The sequence below is a fragment of the Zonotrichia leucophrys genome, chromosome 6 (assembly GCF_028769735.1).
Source record: "Zonotrichia leucophrys gambelii isolate GWCS_2022_RI chromosome 6, RI_Zleu_2.0, whole genome shotgun sequence".
Taxonomy (NCBI): domain Eukaryota; kingdom Metazoa; phylum Chordata; class Aves; order Passeriformes; family Passerellidae; genus Zonotrichia; species Zonotrichia leucophrys.
In genome coordinates, this window is record NC_088176.1 from 18,159,256 (window position 1) to 18,181,820 (window position 22,565).

General features: G+C 41.7%; 1 protein-coding gene across 1 annotated transcript; it reads right to left on the reverse strand.

Annotated features, from left to right (window-relative positions):
• Positions 1-2,411: 2,411 nt before the first annotated feature.
• On the reverse strand, positions 2,412-22,448 carry ZNF488 (zinc finger protein 488). Its single transcript, XM_064717049.1, has 4 exons — positions 22,411-22,448; positions 11,268-11,490; positions 7,159-7,387; positions 2,412-5,208 (listed from the first exon to the last, which is right to left on the reverse strand). Exons 2-4 carry the CDS (start codon positions 11,481-11,483, stop codon positions 4,037-4,039), a joined length of 1,617 nt encoding a protein of 538 aa, XP_064573119.1. The 5' UTR covers positions 11,484-11,490; positions 22,411-22,448; the 3' UTR covers positions 2,412-4,036.
• Between the last annotated feature and the right edge of the window lie 117 nt (positions 22,449-22,565).

The window sequence follows — 22,565 nt, forward strand, 5'->3', positions numbered from 1 at the left end:
ATAGATCCAAGGAAGTGTACAGACTGCCTTGATTAGTGAAAAAATACCTCATAAAAAACAAGCAAATATATATTTCTGAAAAGTACATCTGAATATCATTTTGATGGAAAAACACATCTTCATCAGAAAAAATTCAGGGATCAATGATCAGTGAGTGAACAAATACTATAATCTGGCATTTCCTATCAGTAAACTCATTATCCACTGCAGAAACACAGCCTGCTTGACAGCCCTGTGTTGTGTCCTTTATCACTGATGCAGAAACACAGTCATGAGAAACAGTTGTTTGATCAAAATTAACAGCTAGTTGCTAGCAAAGACAGGAAGAGAACCAGTCAGCTCACTGCAAATTGTCTCCTCTTGTTCTAAAAACAGAATTATTTTTCCCCCTTCTCAAGAATTTCTACTTGAATAAAAGACAGAGATCCCTACTGTAAAGTCACAGTATTTCACAGGGACAGAATGCAGTCCTTCATTCCTTCACAAACCCCCTGTTCTAGTGGAGTGCTTTCCTTCCAGCAGGATTTCATCTGCACCAATTTAAATTTTCAGACTTCTAGACATAAGGGGAAATAAGCTTCCAGCATGACTCAATTATAGGAAGTTTGTTTTTCTTTGTCTCGTTAGGCTTCCTTCTGCCTGTTCAATATTTGGTTCACTCAGCTTTAATATGAGTATTTTCATTTAAAGAAATAAAATCTCCAAAAATTTTGGATAAGCCCCCTGGTTTATGTAACCCAGTTTAGATGAGACACTCAGTTAAATTTGAGACACATAAAAGACTTTCACTGCGCCTGCACAAAGAGCTGGTTTTATACACAGGGAATCAAGTTCTGGTTCTGTTGGCATCTGTGTGGTTTTGCACTGATACCAGCACAGATGCAGCAGACAACAAGATGTCATATTGTTTGGCTGTGTGTTTTGCTAAGTGTCTAAATAAGTCTTCATTCACAAACCCCTTTACCTCAGAATAAGAATAAATTTGTTAATGCAATCTTTATACTGATAGCCACCTACAAAAAAACAAGGACAGCATTGCACACACTGCCTGCAGTGTGATTTCCATGTTACAAGAGGGAAATCCTCAGTCTTTACAGACCAAGATGACAGTCCACTGCCCTTGAGCTGGAGGAGGTGAGGAAAGTACCAGAAATCAAGCTTATTAAAAACTTCTCCTCATTTTTGCATTTTGAACCAGCTCTGCCACTTTTAACTGCTTCTCCTCATAATTCTCTCTCTGTGCACAGAAGGCATTCCTACATTGCTTGGCATCACAGTATATAAACTGCTGTGGCTGAGATATGCCCACAAGGAAACTGGGTAAGAGTTCTTACCTTTTCTTTTTTCCCAAAGAAAACAACTCCATGACATAGAGGGAAGCTATTTCTCCCTGTAACCTTGCTGCCTGCTTAAGTCTCATACCATAAGCAAAATGAAGAAGTTTGATTATTGGTGAGTAATCAAACCTACAGGCTGTAGGTCTAACACACTCTCTGAAGAGTTTTGAGACTCAGCATCTGTTTTTCAGTGGTTGATTTTCTACACTTTGTTCAACACACAATCAGTGAAACCATGTAACCAGCAATATTTGGTACTGTTTCATTCTGATCTAAATTACACACCAGGTGTAGTGCACTGGAAAAACAGGCATTTGGAGCAGGGTAATGTTGAAGTGATGTGCCAAAATAATACTGGGGACCATTATACAGCTAGTCCTGTCTTTTTCCAGAAGAAATCTGAAGCTAGGTTTCTAATCATAAAACTGTTAAGAAAACATGGCATCTTTCAGTAAGTACAGAAAAGAACACTTTGCAGTAATGGTACCAAAAAACATTTAGTCTTATTTATACTGGGACAGGCTGATCTTAAAGTAATTAATATAAATCAGGAGTAACAACATGGAATTATTCTGGATTTTCACTGGAATAAATGAGATCACAATCTGGCCTAAACTACTAATGGGAAATATAACCCTGACCACATATGAATGCAGTTACACCACAGAGTCCTTCATTACACTTTATGGACACTGACTTCACAGTAAACTGGCTGGCACCCAGGTGGAGTGAAATTTGGCCCATTAAACTTTGCCATAAATATATTCCTTACACAGCAAATGTTATTGGACACAAAGTAGAGATGGAAAGATTATAAGAAAACCACACCATCCCCTACTCAATGCAAGGTTGTTCCCTGTGCTTCATGTTTCAAAGTCTTTGTTCATTTTGTGTTTTAATGATTCAAGTGAAAGAGCTTCCACCACTGACCTTGAAAAGCTGTGTTACAATCCAACCAGAACTCTCTTCTGAACTCAAAGGCATAATGTAATAGTTTTATCACTTTGTGTTTCAAAAATAAAGCCTGCAATAAGAAAAATGTTTCTATTAACAGGAAAGAGCCATGTATTAATGTTCAACAGCAATATATTGGAAAGAATACAATCTCCTGACTTCCAGATATCTCCCAAAGGTGACATTGAGTGGGTTTTGTTGGTTCCAGCTGACAGCCTAAGACTGTCAGTCTCTCTTTTTCATTCAGATGTATTTACTTGCAGATACTTGCATTATCAGGCAATGCATCATCATGGTAACTCAAAATTCTGTTCAGTATTCAAAAACCACTGGAGTATATCATCAGTATGGTGGAACATATAGAGCATATTGAAATGTCCATTACCCTCAGCTGGGAAATGAATGGTTTCTGACCATTCTCTAACTGAAAGAGAATAGTAGCCCTTGATGAGGCAGGTGAGGTTCAAAGGAAAGCCACCAAAACATCAGACAACCTGAAAAAATACTATACAAGAGCAGGAGAAATGATTGCTTGAAGAACAATGTGTCATAAACTATCAAAATCAAGCACCTAAATGGATTTAAAAAGTAATGAAAGGCTAATTAGATGGCCTGCAGTAACAATAGACAGTGCTTCCTCCCACTCTGAGCAGTTTAAATTTACTGCTAAGACTCAGCAAAGCTCAAAAAAAAGTAGACAAAAGAAAAATGTCTCATGGAGAGGCAAGAGAAAGAATATGCCACTTTCTTTTTTAAAAAGGTGGACTTGGCCCATGTAGAAACCAGAGGACAGACAAGGTGGTGCAAGGCAGTGCAATTCATGTACACCTGTATCATTTTGTGTTTCTCTTCTCAGAACTGAGCCTATCATCCACAATTAAAGTGTGCAGATTCTATCAGTAACTAATTGTAGCTCAGATACCCTAACTGCTTCCTTTGGTATATCCAAAACCTGAAAACCACAGGCTGAACTCTACTCCCATCAGATCTGTATGCCTACTAAAGTCACACAGGTCTTAGAATGTTTGACAACAGCTCACATTTTGATACAGACACACATTGATTTCACTGTGTAAAAGACATTTCAAAAGCAGCAGAGCCTGGAACAGAACTTGGATATTCTGCTTTACTAGTTCCATCCTCTTTGGCAGTCTGCCAGTCAGTTGTTGACAATCATAGATTTCAAACATTCAGCTCCCTTTCAAAAACAAGGAGATGGTAAGATGTCGGTTTTTAACTTAAAAATTTGGTGAAAGCAGATTCAGCTAACATAAAGGAGTAAGAGTCCACCAAAGCTGCTAGAAATAGTAACTTATTTCTTTTGACATATAAGCTCTGATTTTTCTGATGCTTAAAGGTTCCTCGTTCAATGATGTGGTTGTTATTTCTGTATTTATGTTGTACTGCACAGACACCAGCAAATCAAATATAAGCAAAGACAACTCTGTTTGCAAATTTTGCAAATTTTGTCCCTACTCTGCAAATTAACACTGCATGTGGATTCATTTCACTATTTTATTTCCTCAAAAATAGGTTGACAAGGACTAGGTTGAGTTTTCAGAACTTAAAACCCACGCAGACTCTTGTAAATATTTAATATTTTTTCGCAAAGCATCTATTATAAATTATTGTAAACAGTGATTTCCTGAAAGAAATTAATGTAAACTCAAATGGATTTAAGTGAACTATAATTCCCTTCTTCATCCAACCTGCGGGGTCCCTTGGTGACATCTGCCTGCACAGCTCTAATTATGAGAAGTCATGTGCCGGGATAAATGATGGCGTTCTCGGAAGTACTCGTGGCAAATGGGACACGTCAACTTCTCCTCCCGCCTCCTCTTGCACTGGGATTCACTTGAGGAGTATTCTTTCTTGTGATGTGACCGCATGTGGAAGACTAAATCAGATGTCATGCGAAAGGACAGGTTGCATTTGGCACACCAGTTCTGGGCAGCCACTCCAAAGGAGGTGAAGGTGGGGGGAAGAAGAGTCAAGGAAGAGGAAGAAGAGGAGGAGGAGGAGGAAGTGGTGGTGGTGTTTTGTAATTGTCCTGCTTGCTTGAGCCACGGTTCTGAGGTATATGGGAAAGCACTGCTCCGAGTGATGCTTGTCTGCAGCATCTGAGCATTACACAAATCACTGACAAAGAACTTGGAATTGAGAAGACTGCTGCAGCACATGATGTCTGCGGTGGCAATGAAGCCAGACAGCTCCCCCAGGCTCTTTGTTGACTCACTCATGGGATGAGAAGAATTTACTGCAGCTCTTTCTGTTATGCACTTACTGGGCTTGCTGAAAGCACTCTTCTGTTCTCCTCGAGCTCTGGTGGGCCAAACAAAGGAGAAAGCACTACCAGAGGAGTTCAGCAACACTTCCTTTGACACCTGCTCCTTACCAAGTGGGGCTGTGCCATCCTCCTGCTCTGGCTCCTGCAGTCTCTCATTCCTCAGCTTCTCTTTCATCCTCCTGACCTCAGTGAAAGCACTCTGCTTCTGCTCTAAAGTATCCTTCCTAGCTGACTGCCTCCCTGAACTAAGCTTCCTGAAAGAACCAGCCAATGCATGCTCTCCCCCAACCTCTTCCTTGCCCCCACAGTTATGTTCCTCAGTCAAGTTATTGGTTTTCTCCAACAGCACTGTTTTCCTGCTCCTGTTGCTCTCACCCTCTTCAGATTTCGCTCTCCTTTCTCCAATAACACCATGTGCATCATCTTTACAAGCTGCCATTTTAACTTCCAGGTCCCTTGCCAGACTGTGGAAATTCGTGGTCTGCTCAGCTAGGCTGCCCTTTTCAGTTTTAGGGTTCTGGAAGTTTCTCCATAGCAGAGCACTCTTCTCTGGGACACAGAGGAAGCGGACATGGGACAGATAGGAATGCTCACATTTAAAGACTCGGTCGCACTCTTGGCATCTCAACTCTGCAGAAACAGAAAACAAGTGATGAGTTTTGCAAAGGTGGAATCATGGATGGATGCAGACTCTGATCCTGTTATTGACACAAAAAGCCAGGAACACCTCGTGTCTTACAAGGTTACCCATGGTAAAACTAATGCCAGGGCAGGATCAGGTCCCTTCCTGCTATGCAAAATGGTTCATTCTTATTTGCTTCCATGCTTCTGTGCTACTGGCAGAAATATTCCATTTAGACTCTCAAACCTAAATTTTATTACATAAAATGTAATTATATTACATAGAAGTACATAAAATGGCCAGTACACCATGATCTAGATAAAACCATTTAGATTTTATAATGATTTGAAGTCTAAACCCAGATTTGAGTCTACATTTCTTAACTAAGTCACTGGCTTTCATTCAGGATGAACGTTAAACACTATGTATCCAAGCAATAATGAGTTTTAGACCAGGATTCGAAGATTTTTACATGACTCTATTTTTAGGATACTCTGGTAATTTAATAGTGTTCGAAAGTCATCTGACCTTAATGGCTGAAGCCCTTACTCATGCTCATTTGGCAAGCTGTTATATGCCTTAAGGCACAAATGTCTGTGGCACAAAAATGATGTTCAGATTGAAACAATGCCAGTGATGGGCAGGAGGAATAAGGAACACTCTTTCCTTGTGGTCTTCAGACCCACTGCGCCTCTGGTTCATTGGGATGATTGACTGCCCAGATGGTACAAAATTCAGCAATCACACAAATATGGTACATCTTAACCCTTATAAACTATATCCATGTTAGGTTATTTCACAACACAGCAGTTTTACAATCTAAGTGATGCCAGACAGCACCTGAGTCCTGGGATACATAGGAAACTTCATAAATTGGTTGGGTAGAATTAAAAATTCCTAATTTGGGACTCAGCACAGCTTACATCACTTCACAAACTACAGAAGCTGAACTTTTCATAAGAAAATAAAGCTGCTGAAATGGGTGGAACATTAAACCTATGAGTTTAAGTCTTGAGTCTAGATATAGTCTTTCTTGTACAAGTAACACACTCTTCCCTGGTAAATCCAAAGGGCTGGCAGCGTGTGTCCACACAGAAACTAACAGAATACACTGAAACCAGCTGGAAGGATTTAGTCAGTTCCTGCTACGAATGTGTCTGAATTAATTCAAAACTAATTTACAGACAAGCACATTACCATATGAATTTGCTAACACATATCTTTATCAACCTATACCTTTACTAACCAATCTATATAAACTTTGTTTAAATCAACTAAAGGGAATGTAGAAAGGGTTTTGTTCCAGTCTAACTAGGTAAAATTTGGAAAAAATGACAGCTGGAATCAGACTTGGTATGGACCTGACTAACTTGCTTGGTGTCTCTGTAATCTGGATTTTTAGTTTTGTAACAAATTCTAGGTCAACTTCTTATGGAGCAATGAATTTTCAGCAACATCTCAGAAATTGAAGCTTGCTCTTTTCCTCATTTCCACTGTGTCCAACATTAAATAGGCAGACTGTGCTGCATGCAATACTGTTAGGTTTGTTATTTATTTTTAAAGATCTGCTCATTTGCAAGATTAAAGCTGTACACTAGTCTACACCTGATTTGTCAGTGAGCTAAAAAAGGCCTATTTCCAACTGATACTTTAGACTTTTTAGGATTCTAAGTTATTGAAGTGCATAGATTTCCATTGCATAGCTCAAGAATTTCAGCATGAATCCCTACTGCACCATCCTCTGCTAGAAAGTACCAATGAGAATGGCATTAAGAACTGCAAATTGTTTCTTGCTCTGTGCCTCCAGCTCAAACCTCAAAGCAGAAGGTCTTTTCTCTTAGCAGACCAGCTAAGGATTTGCACATGTTTTGTGTTATTACAAGACAACCACATGCTAAAGAAGATGCAGACTCCCTTCTGTCCTCAGTGACCCCTGCAATCAGCAATTCAGTACTTACCATTCTGGGGCCTCTGAGCTTTTATCTCATTGAAACCCAAGAGGCTGGAAAGCTCCTCATCATACCAGACAAGCAGTTCCTCATTTTTGCTGATTTTCCTTGTGGAGCGATAGTATAACTGACTGTTTTCCAAGTAAGCTTCCAAGTTCTGCTCCTTGCTATGGGCAGCTGCTTGTACGAGTCTCATCCAGGGCAGGCCTGTGGGACTGTGCACAGATGTGACATCCACCTGTGAGACAGGACACAAAGAAGGGAAGTCACAGGTCTCAAGGCCCAAAGCAAGAGTTTATCCAATCCAAGAACAAAGCCTGGTCTCTGCCTTGCACTGAGCACATATGACAAAGCTGTGAGCCCAACACACCTGCCAGTGTCACCAAATTATCAAAGGCATCCCAGGGAGAAGGCTTCCCCAGTGTGGGGGCTGAGAGCTCTGGGAATGCAGCTGTGTGGGAAGGAGGAAGAGACACCAATGTCCATGCGTAACCCCCCATGGCAAAGCCTTGGTTTGTCAGTCCCTGTCCTGGGCACACCATCCCATGGGACTGTGCCAGGCATGGATCACAGAGGTACAGGAGGTGGGATCTTCTCTAAGAAGGGGTCTCAATACTTGGGATATGAAAATGGGATATGAGTCAGGAGATGTGCCAGTGCTGTGACTTGGGGACTGAGAGTGTGCAGACCCCTGGATAAATGCATAGTGAAACTGAGAATGAACATACACTAAGGACAGTTGCATGTGGAGTTTTTCAGTGACATAAGAGGATATGGATAAGAGGGTGCAAGAAAAGTAATTGTTATTTGATTCAATACCCCAAGTAAACATCTGCATATATGTTTGGCTAGATTACATAAAATACAGATTTTAATATATGCAACTAAGAAGCACTTATATGATCTCTTTCCTTTTTTTCAGAAATAAAATTATATTTTACCTTTGCTAGATTAATTAAATTAATTTCAAGGTATCTAAACAGATAAACCTCATCACATCAATATTTTTTGTTAAATAATTTCTGAGAGCTGCAAGGGGTTGATCTGCTTTCAATTTGTGGGCATGCAGATATACCAAACAAATTAAGTTTAAAAACATTTCTCAGGTCAGGCACTAAAAAGTTTAAAAAATAATATTAAGTCTATTGCCCAAATTAAATTTCTGTTCTGTGTGTATATTACAGCATAGTCCTAAATCACATATAATTGTTACTCCACAGGACTCCTGAGTCATTTAGTCACAGGTTGACAAGTAAATAATGCAAGTACAAAACATTTGGTATTGTCTTCCTCACACAGTGTGTGACTCCAGTCTTACTTACTTTAGTACACTAAATAAGGAATCATTTATTTCTTTATAGGTTTTTCCTTGGTGTTTACCACAGCAGGTCTGTGCCCTCTGCAACATTTGAAAGGGAATATTTTCATAGCTTGAAGGTTAAAACACAGGGTGATCAAAGGCAACATTTATATGCATAAGAACTAATTTTTGACGCACTAAGTCATTGTTCAGAAAGGAAGAAGTCTGCAAATGAAAAATGTCTAATGACAAGCATGATCTAGATTTCACCCCAAGCAATGTATAGCTCTTTGTTTTCCACTAATTGCAGGGCAGCCATTCTTTGGTGTTTGGTACCAGAAACAATATTTTGGCTAACTATTTCTCTGGTTTTAACTGACTATTACCTACAGTGAAAAGTTTGATCACATTAGTAGCTTGGATACAAGAATGAAACATTAAAAAACCATTAGGATGAGAGTTACTTAGCGTAAGAGAGAAAATAAATTAGCATGCCCTGAAACTGGTTCTCTCTAAATGCCATGGCAATTAACAATGATTGAGAAATACAAGTGCCTGACAGCAACCCAGGAACACCCACCCACACACAGAGGCTGTAACTAACAGCTATGACAGAGGCTGTCATATTTTAGTTGCTGTGTTTCAGAAATTCCAAGCAGCCACCCGGTGCTCTTAGCAAAGTCAAAGGGAGCACAGCTCCTCCAGGACTCCAGGGAAAGAGCTCAGTCAGCTTCAAGCAGGTGAGGAGGAGTACCAGATGTACGATAACATCTGGGTTCTGCCAACTAGAATAATGAACTAGCTTTAATTTTTCCATGTGTCTAGAGACACTATAAACCGGCAAATCCACCCTCTCCTGGAGGTGTCAATCACCCAGAGGGACCCTTTGTACACAGATATGAGGGAAGGCCTTCACAGTCCAGCACCTCAGTCAGAGCTGGGCTGTGGAGGAATGTGGCTCCCTTGGGAGACGCTGGAAGAGAAGAGAGGCAGTAAATCTCTTCCTTGAAACCCCCAAGAAGCTGTAAGGGGCAGAGGAATCAGTGAAAAGAGCCACCTGTGCCAATGGCTGCCAAGGCATCCTCTTTGCCCAAGTGTACAAACTGGGCCAAGGAGATCAAATTAAGGTCTCGAAGAAAATGAGGGAAAAAAGATTATGAAGTTCTCCTTTGGTCAAAACAAAAAAGCCCAACATGATTAAACCCTTGTTAGAAATAACATTCCCCAAAGTCTTGCTGGAGTGCTAATGAACAATAATGAACAGAAATCTCAGTTGCAACGAACCCACCTTGCCAATTCATTTTCATGTGTGTTCTGTTTGTACTACACCCAGCAGAGCAAAACTCATTTTTTGTTTTGCACTTCAGTGCCATGATGACAACATAGCATCATTATTGAATTTTTAATTAATTACTTCAAACAGTTAGGAGCCTAATGGTAGTTCCTGATTTCTGGGAGGTTTACTTTTAATTATGAGTAGTTAACAGGATATGGGACTACCAATTGCATCTGAAACAGCTACTTGCACAGAATTTCATTAATTTACTGCCAAAAGACAGAGATCTGAGCCAACTCAGGCATCCAATTTCATTGCTGCATAGCAATTACTTAGCTCAAGTGTAGAAAAACACTAAAGCCATCCCTCTAGAGGGCTCTTCCAATGTAGAAAACCTTTGAGGCTCTCTCTACAGTAATTCAAAACTCCCAGGAGAAATACAGAAATATTCCAAAAATAAAGCCTTTTTTCAGGGCAGGTCTCTCTCCAAAGAGTTTGTTGGTCTCCTGGAGTACTAATAACACTGTCCAAGAAAGCAAACTTGTGCCAGAGACTCAAAACAGTCAGATAAACCCTGAAGCCTCTTCTCCCTCTTAATTTGCTTAAAGCAGAAGTGTAGAACAGGTTATCTGCCAACAACTGTATCTTCCATATTACACATATGCCTTGGGATTTCTCTCCTCCAGAGTACAGGAATCTTAGGCAAACCTGGATCTCTCCCAGACCCATCCATGCCATAAAATACGGGAAATTGGCTTTCCTCACACCGTAAAGCACCTCCCTGTCTTCATCTAGACCAACAGTGACTGAAAGGCACTCCAAGACCCAGAAAGCCAGGGTGAGTGGTCATCATGAAAAACAGTGGCTATGAAACAAAAAACAAAAGTGAGGAACCAGAGCTTGAGAGTTAACAATCCATTACAATCCTGGGGTTTCTGCCTTCCCTACAGGGATTGAAAAGTGTAGCTGTAACACAGACATACAGATCTAAGGTGACTTTAGGAAGTCCATGTACTAGCAGCATAAAGTTGTGGCTGCCCAAAGTGTGTGTGGGCTAGTTGTCTGACTGCCATTGTGGTTTCACTTTCAAGGATAACTGAACACACTGGGGTAGCAGTTGCCTAGATCAGTAAATAAATGCTGTGAATGTACCACCTGCATGAATCAGTGCCACAGTCTTCCTCCTCTGTTCTCACAAGGCTGTCATACCTCCTGATAAACCTCCTTTGTCCTGACGAAGGCTGAACTAGAGGTTTCTAAACTATTTGTCCCCCTTCCCTCCTATTCTAAGTCAGACCTGAAGCAGGCCATCAATCATCAGCATAGAAGTGAGACTTTGTATTCTTCTTGCAAAGGACAGAGTTTTCCTTAGGTCCTTCCAGTCTACAGCTCATAAATCAGAAATGCACTGGTCCTTTCTTTGAGGGAGCTGTTACTTGTTCTGAAAAAAACAAAAACCTACCCCTTGCAAAGTTACCTTCTCAGGGATGGTGTACCTCCTTTTGATAGGTCTAACATTACCCATTCCTATTTTTCTCATACCTTAAATACATAGTGTATGTTCCGTCTGTCAGAACACTTGAGAGCAATGAAAGCTACAGTGTCCAGCAGGGTGTTCTGGAGCATGCATGGTCCAAAAACAACTTCTTCAGGGATGTCTTGTGTGGTATGAACAGTAGCTAGTATGTCTGGAAAATGGTGATGCAGAAGCTTGTTGTCACTTGTCCAAAGGAATTTAGGCAAAGAGGTAAGTTCCATTATAAACCTGTAAAAAACACAAGAAATCACATTTGGCACAGAGATGAAGTAGAAGGTGGCATCACTACTTCAAATACAAAGATTTCCAGGATCTGTAGGTGAATTGTAAGAGTATGCCAGGACATTGTTGGTTACAGAGTTTACAGTTTTATTAACATCGAGTTCAGAATGAGAAAGATTACTTTGCACTAAACCCAAGTCTTATATTCGTAAACAAGTGAATTACTCTTCCTGCAATAGGCAGACAGTCCAAGTGTTCAACCACTGCTCTCTACAGACAGGAGTAAGATTTGGGAAAAATAAGCAAAATTTTCAGTGAGTAGAACTCAGCATATTCTTAAGCATATTCTCAGATATCCTTCTTATTATTAATAGTTTGTAGAAGTGTGAAGAAAGGTAGAGAAAGAGAACAGGAACAAAATAAAGCAAGACTTTTTGAAATACATTTTGAAAAAGCTGTGCTTTTATTGCTTGAGTACAACATCAGTCTAGTTTCTGGTTAAGCTATTACAAAACCAGGAATAACCTGAGTCCTGAGTCTATCCAACCAGAATGCACAGAATTTGTGGAAATTCCTGAAAAGAATTATTTTCATCCTGCCTCAAAGTATATGTTGTCAGCTATTGTTGAGAAAATCAAATCAGATTATGACTCTTTGCATAGTGATACTCCTAGCACAATGTTAGTAGAGATTTCTGTCTTTAGAGGATAAATTTTTCCAGCCTGAATGTAGAATAATATATTTGTCATTGTAGATGCAACTTCTGCAACATGAGCCACAATGTGAGAACTCAGTATGCAGCAAGGAGAAGACAGGCTTGAGTTATTTGTCATTCTAAGCCTCTCTGGGTTTCTAATAAAGATATTGCCATCTCCAGCTCCCAGCTGGAGGTCATGGAAAACCCCTCATTTACACCATCAAGAGCTGGATCAGGTCCATTAGGCAGAGAAAATTAAAGAGAACAGCAACAAGCCCTGAAGAGGCCTTAGCCTAATAAATACTGAGATAGAAGGGCTGAAGATCTAGTCTAATCTTTCTCACTCTCTGACAGCAGAATTGATTTGTTACTCACTGACTCATGACTTAAATTGAAGTGGTATAAAGTGCTCAGGAGAGTTGCACTGATTTAACTAAATCAGTTTCTAAATCAGTGTAGTTAATTCAGTATAATTTATTCCTTGTGGGCAAGGTCTAAGACACTACCCTAAAAATATTAAAATACATGGTCAGACATTCAGTATGTATAAACATCAGAAGGAGGAAGGCCTAAACCAGACAACCAAGGCAAAGAGTGGGATAACACATGCCCTCAAGCATCCCTTAAACTCAATATGACAATAAAGTTTGTTTGTTTCTAAATTACTTGTTAACTTAATACGTGATCAGACAAAAAAATCCCCCAAACCTACATGTGCAAAAGTGCCAAAGTCTCAAAGTGCCACCCTGGCAGCTGTGGGAGCACAGAATTTGACTCTTGCATGGAAGGGTCACTTCTGTGAAAAGCTGTGAGAAGGATGTACTGTGATTACACAGCAGACGGGACAGTGACCGTCAGCCTTGCTCTAAACGTGCTGGGAAAATCCCTGTTTTCCAATCACGTGGCGAATGCACCATCTAGTGTCACATCTCAGCATCACACAGTGTCCCGTGAGCAAGCGAAGCAGGACATCCCCATCTCTGCCCCGTGAGCAAGCGAAGCAGGACATCCCCATCTCTGCTGCTGACCGTTCATTGCATGGTCTCAGGCTCTGAGCACCCTGTCAGGCAGGAATCGTTTCTCTCCAGAGTGGCTCATTCTCTCTGCCAGTCTCTGCTCAAACAGCAGCTTGGGTGCCTCCTCAGCTACTGGGTTTGATAGGGTCTGGTCAGAGTTATGTCAGGTAGGGAGTAATTTAAATCTACAGTGTTGGCATTTTGCAGTGTTGGCTGAAGATGTGCTGCTGGTACTCAGAGTGGAGAGTGGGGATTCTCTGCAACATCATTAGAAGAAAAAGGGTGAATCTTTTTCTGCAGCCTTCAAATAGCATGAGAAAGCTCTTCCATCTGCATCCACAAGATTTCAGCTTCTGTCACTAAGCCAAGCTCATCAGCAGAGGGATAACAGTGAGCAAACATGACTGTACTGCTTTCAAACTGTGCTGCTACCTCTGCAAAGGGACGTGCTGCATCCCATGGGTTTTCCGACCTGCCCTCGTTCAGGGGTCTCCATTCCAAAGTGCAGATTCATCCAGGGCAGTACTGGAACAAGTCCTGCCTCCTGCACATGTGAGGGGTGGTAGGGAGTTCTCTGGTAGCTGCTGCCCTTACCACAGAGAACTGAAATACTGCCACAGGGCACTTGCTGGATTGTCAGAGAGGGTCAGCAGGAGTGTGACTGCACTGTGGCACCTGGCAGTGCAGAAGGTGGCTGTGTAATAGTCAATGCATACCTCATATCTTGAAACCACCATCAGAGATCTCAGAGCTGCTGAAATACAGCAGCAGCACCCCCAACACTCATAGCAGACAGCAGAAATTAGCTAGGGAAAAAAAAGTGTAAATAGGCCAGAATACAAATCTGAAAAATCTGAAATACCCTTCAATTTGGATGTAAGTTTGAACCTCTACATGTTTTTTATCAGGTTATAATCTAAAGCCAAAATTTCAGCCACAGTCAAGATGTTTAGAGTTTTTTTTAATAAAACCTCCCTTAAGTTTTCAGGAACTTCAGACTTGAGCCTGAATGAGAATTCTACACCAAACCACAAACCCAGTACTTGAGCTCTTCTTTAATTATAAAATTTGGTTTCAATGCAAATCTCACACTTTTGCCAACAGTCTTCATAGTCAAAGAAAATTAGTTAAGAACTTGGAAATGGACTCATAATGAGAAATAGAGAAGGTATGCTACAATGCCTGCCATTTTAATTTGACAGGCTGAAGTATGTGAATCACTCACATTCTTCCCAGTGAGTGAAGAAGAGAGAAAATTCCCATAACAGAGAATGACTGTTCCCCATGACTTCACCCAACTGATTACTCTTGTCTTAATGCCATTGATCTCCACATTTTGACTGCCTTCTTTAATGAGTAATCAATCTGCTGTGCCTCCATTTCTTATAGATTCACTAGCTGTTGTACATATGACTTCGTTCACTCTTCTCCTACTACATAGCAGTTTACAGAACAGTACCACAGGCTTCATTGTGAAGGTCAGATCTTCAGCTCTGCATCCTGTAGGCAATGATATGCTTGCCCCAAACTGCCAGAGCTGGGAGGGCCATTGCTTCCCAGGATCCCCCCATACAACATGATCTTGCTGTTCCCACTCAGGTTCTGCATGAGCAGTTCCTATCCCTCTGGAATTACCCACAGACATCTCTGAGAGGCTGAAATAAAATGAATATTTATAGTGCTTTAGTAGCACATTAGACTCAGATCACCTGTTATGGGTACTCTCCATATTCTATCTGTCACAGATGGGAATTCTTCATATGGATGAGTTTAGGGACTTGCTGTTTAATGGACTCTTCATCCCCCAGACAGTATCTGATACACATATACCATGTCCCTGAGTGATGGATTTTGCATCTTGATTTCTGAGAAGTGTGACAGATCTGTCAAAGAACAAGGACCCATGGGCAGGCAACTCCCTATGGATTATGCAATTCTGAATGTTCCATCAAAAAGCACATTAAATAGATGATGCTCACAGCAAATGCTCCCAGCCTGCTTGCCTCCAAAGCAGCACACAAATTGCTACTTAACTTTTGGTTTCCTGAGTGTTCTTCCAAGCTGGAACTCCAAAGATAGCCTTCTCCTAGTCTCTCCCCCTTTCCTAGCATTTGTATAGCATCCCATTAACTAATTAGGGCTACAACTTCTACCTTCCTGAAATGTGTTTACATAGCTCCTGTACTTCATAAGAAAAACATGTTACCAGAGAGGAAAATAAAGGAATTTTCAGATCCCTGGTTTTCTACTGCATGGCCTTCAGATGTCACTGCAAGCTCTCCTAAGGAATGTCTGGAAATTCCCAAATGTAGAAGCACTGAGTTGAGCAAGGACTCCCCTGAATTCTATTTTCAGAGGATTTGACCCGATTCTCCTTGCCACAATGACCACACTGAACTGTGGCATCATTTGGAGCTTCTTAGTGGCCCTAAAGGCACTAAGAATACTGCTCAGTATTATGATCAACTATGCAAGTGGGAAGGAAACAAATTAATCACATTTGCAAGAGGGGAACGGTTTCATACAGAAATTATTTAGCTAGTTCTGCTCTTCACAATCAAAACCACAAGCAGGTAATAAAAAGCATTTCTTCAAAATTAATTTGATTTTCAAAATTGTCAATAACTACTTCACTTTCACCTTTACTTCCATTTTAACTGTAGATTAATTTGCATATATTTATATCACTTTCAGAGCAATTATCCTAGCTGGGAAAAAAATGGCACAGAAGATACTCTTAAAAAATAATTGAAAGTATTTCATCCTGGACACCATTACCCCACTGTCTTCCCAACCATTTCTGTATCTACTCCAGACTTTCTCCAGAGCAGGGGTTAATGTAAACAGTACAGTTCTGCATTTCCCATGTCAACAAAACAGAAAGCAAAAAAGAAACAGAAATATTAAATACCGGGGCCATCATTTCCTTCACCTTTTAACTTACTCCTTTCTGCTCCAAAGTGTGATGGCATTTTCCCTGAAGCACATAACCTGTGACTGTGCCACTGCCAAAACTGCCTTTGATTTCAATAGGAGGTCTGTCAGCCTGAGGAATCCATGATCAGACGTGCAGTGTCATGCACAATAAACTACAGATAATAAAGGAATTGAGCTGATGCAGACAGAGTGGTTCTGTCTGCAGCATTTATTATTTTCTGTTGTTATAAGGAACTGAGGATTCTTTACACATGAAGGAAATTTCAAGGGAATACAAAATAGAAAAGTGAGAAAATCTATTCTTGGGTTTTATACAATTGCTTTTCTTCTATACCAGGTTTTCTTCTCCATTTATTTAAGCTGTGAACTGCAAAGCAGAAAAATAAAAACTAAAACTGAAGGAAACTGGCAGGGAATCAAATAAAAGAATGGAGAATTCTTGCTTTAAAAGATAATCCCAGAACCCATGAAATAAATCCTGAAACTAAACCCTGTTTCCTAAATTCAGTCACAAGCTGAGAAGTCCTTTAAAAGCATGAAAAGTCTAAACAAGTAATTTCTTTTAGCTCACTGCTACTGCAAGACAGAGTTTATGTGCTTCAGCTTGTATGCAAGTCAGGTGTCTTTCTGAGCACAAAATGATTTCTTTGCACCTTCACTGCTGAAAATCCCACACACATGAGGAAAATTGTACAAAAACACTTGGGAGATACAGCTATGTGTTGCCATTCCCTGCCTTTCTGGGATGAAGAAAGCCATCTGGAGGTTTGGTTTGTTACCCCTCAGACAGATATTATACCCCTAGAAGAGTATGCAAAGATCTTGGATTATCTTGGAAAGAATTTCTCTGGATTTTAAAAAAAACTACTCATATGACACTCATTTCTGAGTCTCAGGTTTAGCAACCTCTCCATCTTTGAGATGGACATAAGACAATACACCCCGAATTTTTGAGCTTTGATTATGCTCTTTCCTCTTCCTATTGTTACTGGTCACAAGTTTGGATCCCAGCAGCGATCCTGCAGAGAAGCAAGAAGGTGACAGATCCAGCGGTCCCTTTCCTGCCAGTGAGCCATGTCACATCCATGCATTAAGAACAGCCCAATTAGCACTGATGAGGTAAATAAGAGAACAATAATTAAACCTGTGGAGACTGGTATTTTAACCTTTTTGTTTTTGCAGTCCAGGGCTAAAGTTAGGGCATATTTTGAGTACCTCTCCTCTCAGTTCCTCACAGCTCTTGATGTACTGCTCATCTAACAAATCCCCTGTTCTGCTGGCATGATTCAGTCACACTTGCCTGATGTGCTTACCTGAGCTAGGCATCTAGCAAGAAATACAAGGAAATACAACTATGCATCAAGGAGGAATTTGCTGACTGCAGAGATGAACAGAATCTGGAAGAATGGAATACAGTCGGGACTGAACTAGCCTGATGCATGGAAATGGTCTTCCCTTGGCATTCCAGGCCACCCCAGCTTTCTTTCTTCACGCTTCTCTGTACAGCAGCTGCAAAACTCTAACCTGACAAATACCCAAAAATGAGCAGAAATAGGGAAGCTCACTGCCTAGATTGTTCTGGAATGATGAGAAGGAAGCTCGGGGTGTGGAGTTTGGTGTCTAGTTTGAGCTTTTAGAAACTGGGCCCTTATGGAGTGAATTTCATTGTGAATTAGAGACCTTCAAGTTTATGGGGTGCTCATGACTTTGTTATTGTATCATCCCGATACCTTCAGGGAGCAGCTCTCCTGTTCTTACTATTTTAAGGCTGTGTGGTCTTCAAATTTTCTTCCATCATCTGAAATCCCCAGTAGATGCAATGTAAGCTGACAGCTTTTGATGAACCATCATTATATCTTGGCTGGATACCCAGCCTAGTGAATCATGAAACTGCCCAATCTTTTTATTATGAACAATCTCTCAAACTTCTGTGGGAATAATGAAGAAGACAGAGCTAAAATCCCTGATTGGAAATTAACAAATACCTCAAGCTCCACATTTGCTTTCAACAAGTCTTGTGACATACAGGAACCATTGGGAAGTGGAACCTAAAAGAAAAGCTTTCAAGTTCGTTCTTATTTTCTCTGAGAATAGGGAAGTTGAAGTGGCCTCTCCCCTGATGCATGGTAGCTGCCACACAGACATGCAGACCTCCCTCTCCAAAGCAGATGAACATTACATCATGTCTCTAAGACCACCACAAGGATGCAATTTCCAGTCTTTACCTGATGTCAGGTACAAAATGCCTGGGATTGAGCATCATATTTGGTTTGATGAGAAAATAACTGAGATTTGAACAAGTCCCAGCAGATGCACATAGTCTCACCCCACTGGCTCTCAAATGGCAGCCCAGCACCAAACTTCCCTATGGTTTTTGGGATTTCCACACTGAACCCCTAACTCTACTTCCACTCTCTTCCATGGCCAGAAATGTGGTAGGTAGGAAAGGAATGGGCTATCCCACACAGCTGGAAAGCCTGGTTAATACTCCCTTGTTGGGATGAGTGATGCAACAGTCTCTGCACAGTTCCACATGAAGCCTCCTTGGATTCAGCTGGAGGTTTTGAATCTGGCAGAACATGAACAACAGGGCTACTGAGGTCTCTGCTCCATCTCTTCCAGTGCTCAACCACAAGAAAGGCAATGCAGACACTGGGAGAACTCTTCATACTTCAAACTGGACAATGAGCAACAGTAATAACGTGCTGCATCCATTGGAAAGGATGAAGTACATTTATTTTCTACAATCCTGGTGGTTCAAACAGACTGGGTCTAGGAATTTGGCCTCATGATGCATAAAATGTCAATATTCCTTTCCAGTTGGGTTGGTCCCAAAGACAGAATGAATGCCTCTGTCTGGCACTGTGTCTGATCTAATGAATCCTGTTGGATGGTACTGGGCTGTACAAGTCACTCATAAATCAGACAATCCACCTGTGCATAAAGAGGAGATGACTACAGCTCCACAGTCTACTGGCTTTCAAAGACTTTATTTTTGTGTGAAGGGCTGACTCTTCACTGGCTTACAGCTGTTCTATTTACTGAAGCAGTGCATTTATCCACCACTTCACTCTTGTGGTTTCAAGGCCTAAGACCTAAAAAACAGGGTTTCTGTAGGATAAAGGAAAAAACTGGGTTTCTATAGAAAAAAAGGGAGCTTATTTTGATTTTTCATCCAGGACTGAGGAATATCAAACTGTGAATGTTATGAATACATAATTTCAACTCCTTATACAGCTGCAAATGCCATACACTGTATGGATAGATTTCAGTTCAGAGCTCACAGTATCTCATATCCAGGTCTGAATTGTGCTGGTGGTCACCTCAGGACTTGGTCTGGTTTTGCACCGGCTGCTCTGGCACTGTTCACTGTCCAGCAATTGACATAATGCTCTGAAACATCACAGGAAGTTCGAATTTTACAGGGACATCCAAAAAGAACAGAAAGCAAATGTTATTCCATGAGAGGGGGAACAAAGAAGGCAACCATTCATCTGTCACACAGTCTAGGAAAGTTACTTGTCACACAGATGTGTGTGCCTGCTTTGAGCAAAATCCTTGATTCACATAAACAGCAGCCCTGACCACAGTAATCTGTGCTTACACATTTGTTCTGACATAGATCTGTGCATTGGCTCCTTCACCCAGGCATCCATGCAGACAAAACCACCATTCCCTGTATGCAGCCACAGAAAATGGAGAAACAACAGCCAACCAAACAACATGATCCAAACACAAACAGCATGAATGAAACACAAACAGGCTGAACCAAACACAAACACACTGAACCAAAATGTGTAACTTGTGAAAACCGTCATAAATATTTGTCTTCCATCTTCATAGAATTCACATTGATGTCTCTTTTTCAGAAATTCTTTAAAGTTACATTATCTGGTTTAATTTAAAGATATATTAAGATATGCTCCTATTTAAGAGTCCTACTATTGATTTTTGCAGCTTTAAAAAAATGTAATATCTGTTCAAATGTTTCTTTCTGACAGAAAAGCATATACATGTGGTATGTAAGCACATACATAAAGATGGAAACATATATACACACATACATGTCTTCACAGCTGAACATAGAGCCATACATACACCTATTTAAGCCATACATACACCTCATTATTTTTTGTGATTTTTCATGTTCATATTTGTATTTTAGAAGAAATCTTTTTAAACAAAGATCAGTTACTTCCACATGGCTGGTGCTGAAGATTTCTTCAACAGTACTAAGTGGCATTAACTTACATTAATCTTACTTACATTGGTGCCAAACTTACTACACATGATGTCAACTCCAATAAGAGCAAGTGACAGAGCTGAAGGACACTATGCAAGGTGAAATTGTGGGAGGCAACATAAATAAGTTAGTTTTTGCTACAATGAAACCTTTTAATTGAAAGTCATTTTGCAAATTAAAGTCTTACCTAAAACAGTTTGTTTTCCAACAAAATATTTTGCTCTTTGACCTGGTGTTTATCAATAGCAATTACAGGTAACGTAAGACTGCTGCAGGAAAATTATATTAACAGAATCACAGCATTACAGACATGGAAATATCCATCTGTAAATACCAGGATTTAGCCAACTAATTTCTTTTGCAAAATCTTTGGTACACTCTGTAATTCTTACCCATAATTTATTTTTGTACTTTCTCATCTGGTCATATTACATTCAGCTAACGGGATCTAAATATTTTGACTTTACATTAGTATTTCTATGGCTACAAAACTATTTTCTCTAGAAAATTAGATCTCTGTAGAGTTCCATAAGGCAGCTTTATTTTGCTTTGAAATACTAGAAAAATATTAAATACAAAAAATAATTGCATTTTCAAATAACAGTTTATGCTTTGATGTAGTTTTATACATTAAAAATCATAAATTTAATCACTCTACCGCCAAAATAAATTCCTCTATTCCTCTCTCTAGTACCAGTTATACTTAATACACGGTAACAAAAGCTGTCAAGTGCTACATTTTTAAAAGCCAAAAATAAGGGAAAACTCCTGAGACGTAATTGATTATTAAATGCTGAATTTCATGCATGACTAAAACTGCTTTTTATTTGAGAGCAACTGTACTAAAAATATAAAACTATTAAAAAATCTGATCTTCCATCAAATTTCTATTGACATTTCTTTGAACTAGTAGCTGTTTGTTCACAGAAAAAAAGTCATTAATATGCTTCAAACATTTTCAGTGGACTGAATTCCTACAAAAACCTTTTAATGTAAAGATTTGCAAATTTAAAGATCAATGTGACATTTTAAAGTGACAGCAATAGCAGCTCCTAACTCAAGTAAGAAATTTCTACTACATGGATATCCATGATATAAGGAATACACACAAACAGAGAATAACAATGTGAGCTATTCCAAACAAAGTTCATCAATTTCATAACAGCAATTAGACCCTAGGTAAGTACCTAGAACAGCCACGACGCTCTGATCACCTGTCGAAGTTGGAAGGATGAGGAGCGCTGTAACCAATAAAAAGAGCAACTGATGCTCGAGAGCTCTCGGCGAGAGAAGAGAGCCGGGAGGGGAAAAGCGCGACTGCCGGCGGGGCTGCCGAGGGGGACCCGCCTCCCCCTCCGCTCGGCACGGCCCCGGCAGCCCCGGTAACCCTGGGTCGGCATGGCCCCGGCAGCCCCGGCGGTCACGGCCCCGGCGGGCATGGCTCCGGCAGCCCCGGTGGGCACAGCCGCTCTGCCCGGGCCCCTCCAGCCGCACCGGAGCGGGCGGCAGCACGGCCAGGGCTGGGCACCAGTCAGCAAAGGCCACCTCCGTGCCCTCACCTGCTCCCCGGCCGCTCCCGGCCCCGGGGCAGCCCAGCCCTGTCCCCGTCCCCGGGCAGGTCTCGGCCGTGCGGGAGCGCGGGGGTGGCCCCGGCCCGGTCCCGGCAGCTCCGCGGCTCCGGGAGCGCAGCCCGGCCGGGCGGGACGGACGGTGCTGCTCCGCTTCGCCGCGCTCTGTGCTGCTCTCTTCGCACCCTCGCCCGGCCCCTGTGCCCCGGCCCCGCTCACCTGGGGGTCCCGCTGCAGGAGAAGGGGGACCTGCGGCGCCGGGGGTCCCGCCGCACCCCGTCCCTCTCCCAGGATCCCGCTACGGCCAACTGCCCGCGGAGCCCTCACCTCAGCTCACCCCACCGCAGGGGCCGCCCGGCCCCCCGAGAGCCGCGCCGCAGCCCCCGCCGCCGCACCGCCCCAGCACGCCGGCACCCTCCTCCCGCCGCGGCTCCCCGCCCAGAGCAGACCCCGGGAAACGCCTACCGCAGCTCCTGCCCCCGACCCCCGCCGCCAGCCAGGCGCCCCCTCCCCCGGGAGCCGCTGCCACCCCGCCCGCGGGGCCCGCAGCCCTGGCCGAGCAGAAGGCATCCTGCGGACAGCAGCGCGGGGGAGCCACGAGGTGGACGGGATTCCCCCTT

What these genes read in the sequence shown, in the direction of transcription:
- ZNF488 (XM_064717049.1), bottom strand. Translation starts at nt 11,483, where the DNA reads ATGGAACTTACCTCTTTGCCTAAATTCCTTTGGACAAGTGACAACAAG. An exon ending in ACATACACTATGTATTTAAG is followed by an intron (nt 7,388 to 11,267) that starts GTATGAGAAAAA and finishes CCTGTCTCACAG; the next exon opens with GTGGATGTCACATCTGTGCA. An exon ending in AGCTCAGAGGCCCCAGAATG is followed by an intron (nt 5,209 to 7,158) that starts GTAAGTACTGAA and finishes CTGTTTCTGCAG; the next exon opens with AGTTGAGATGCCAAGAGTGC.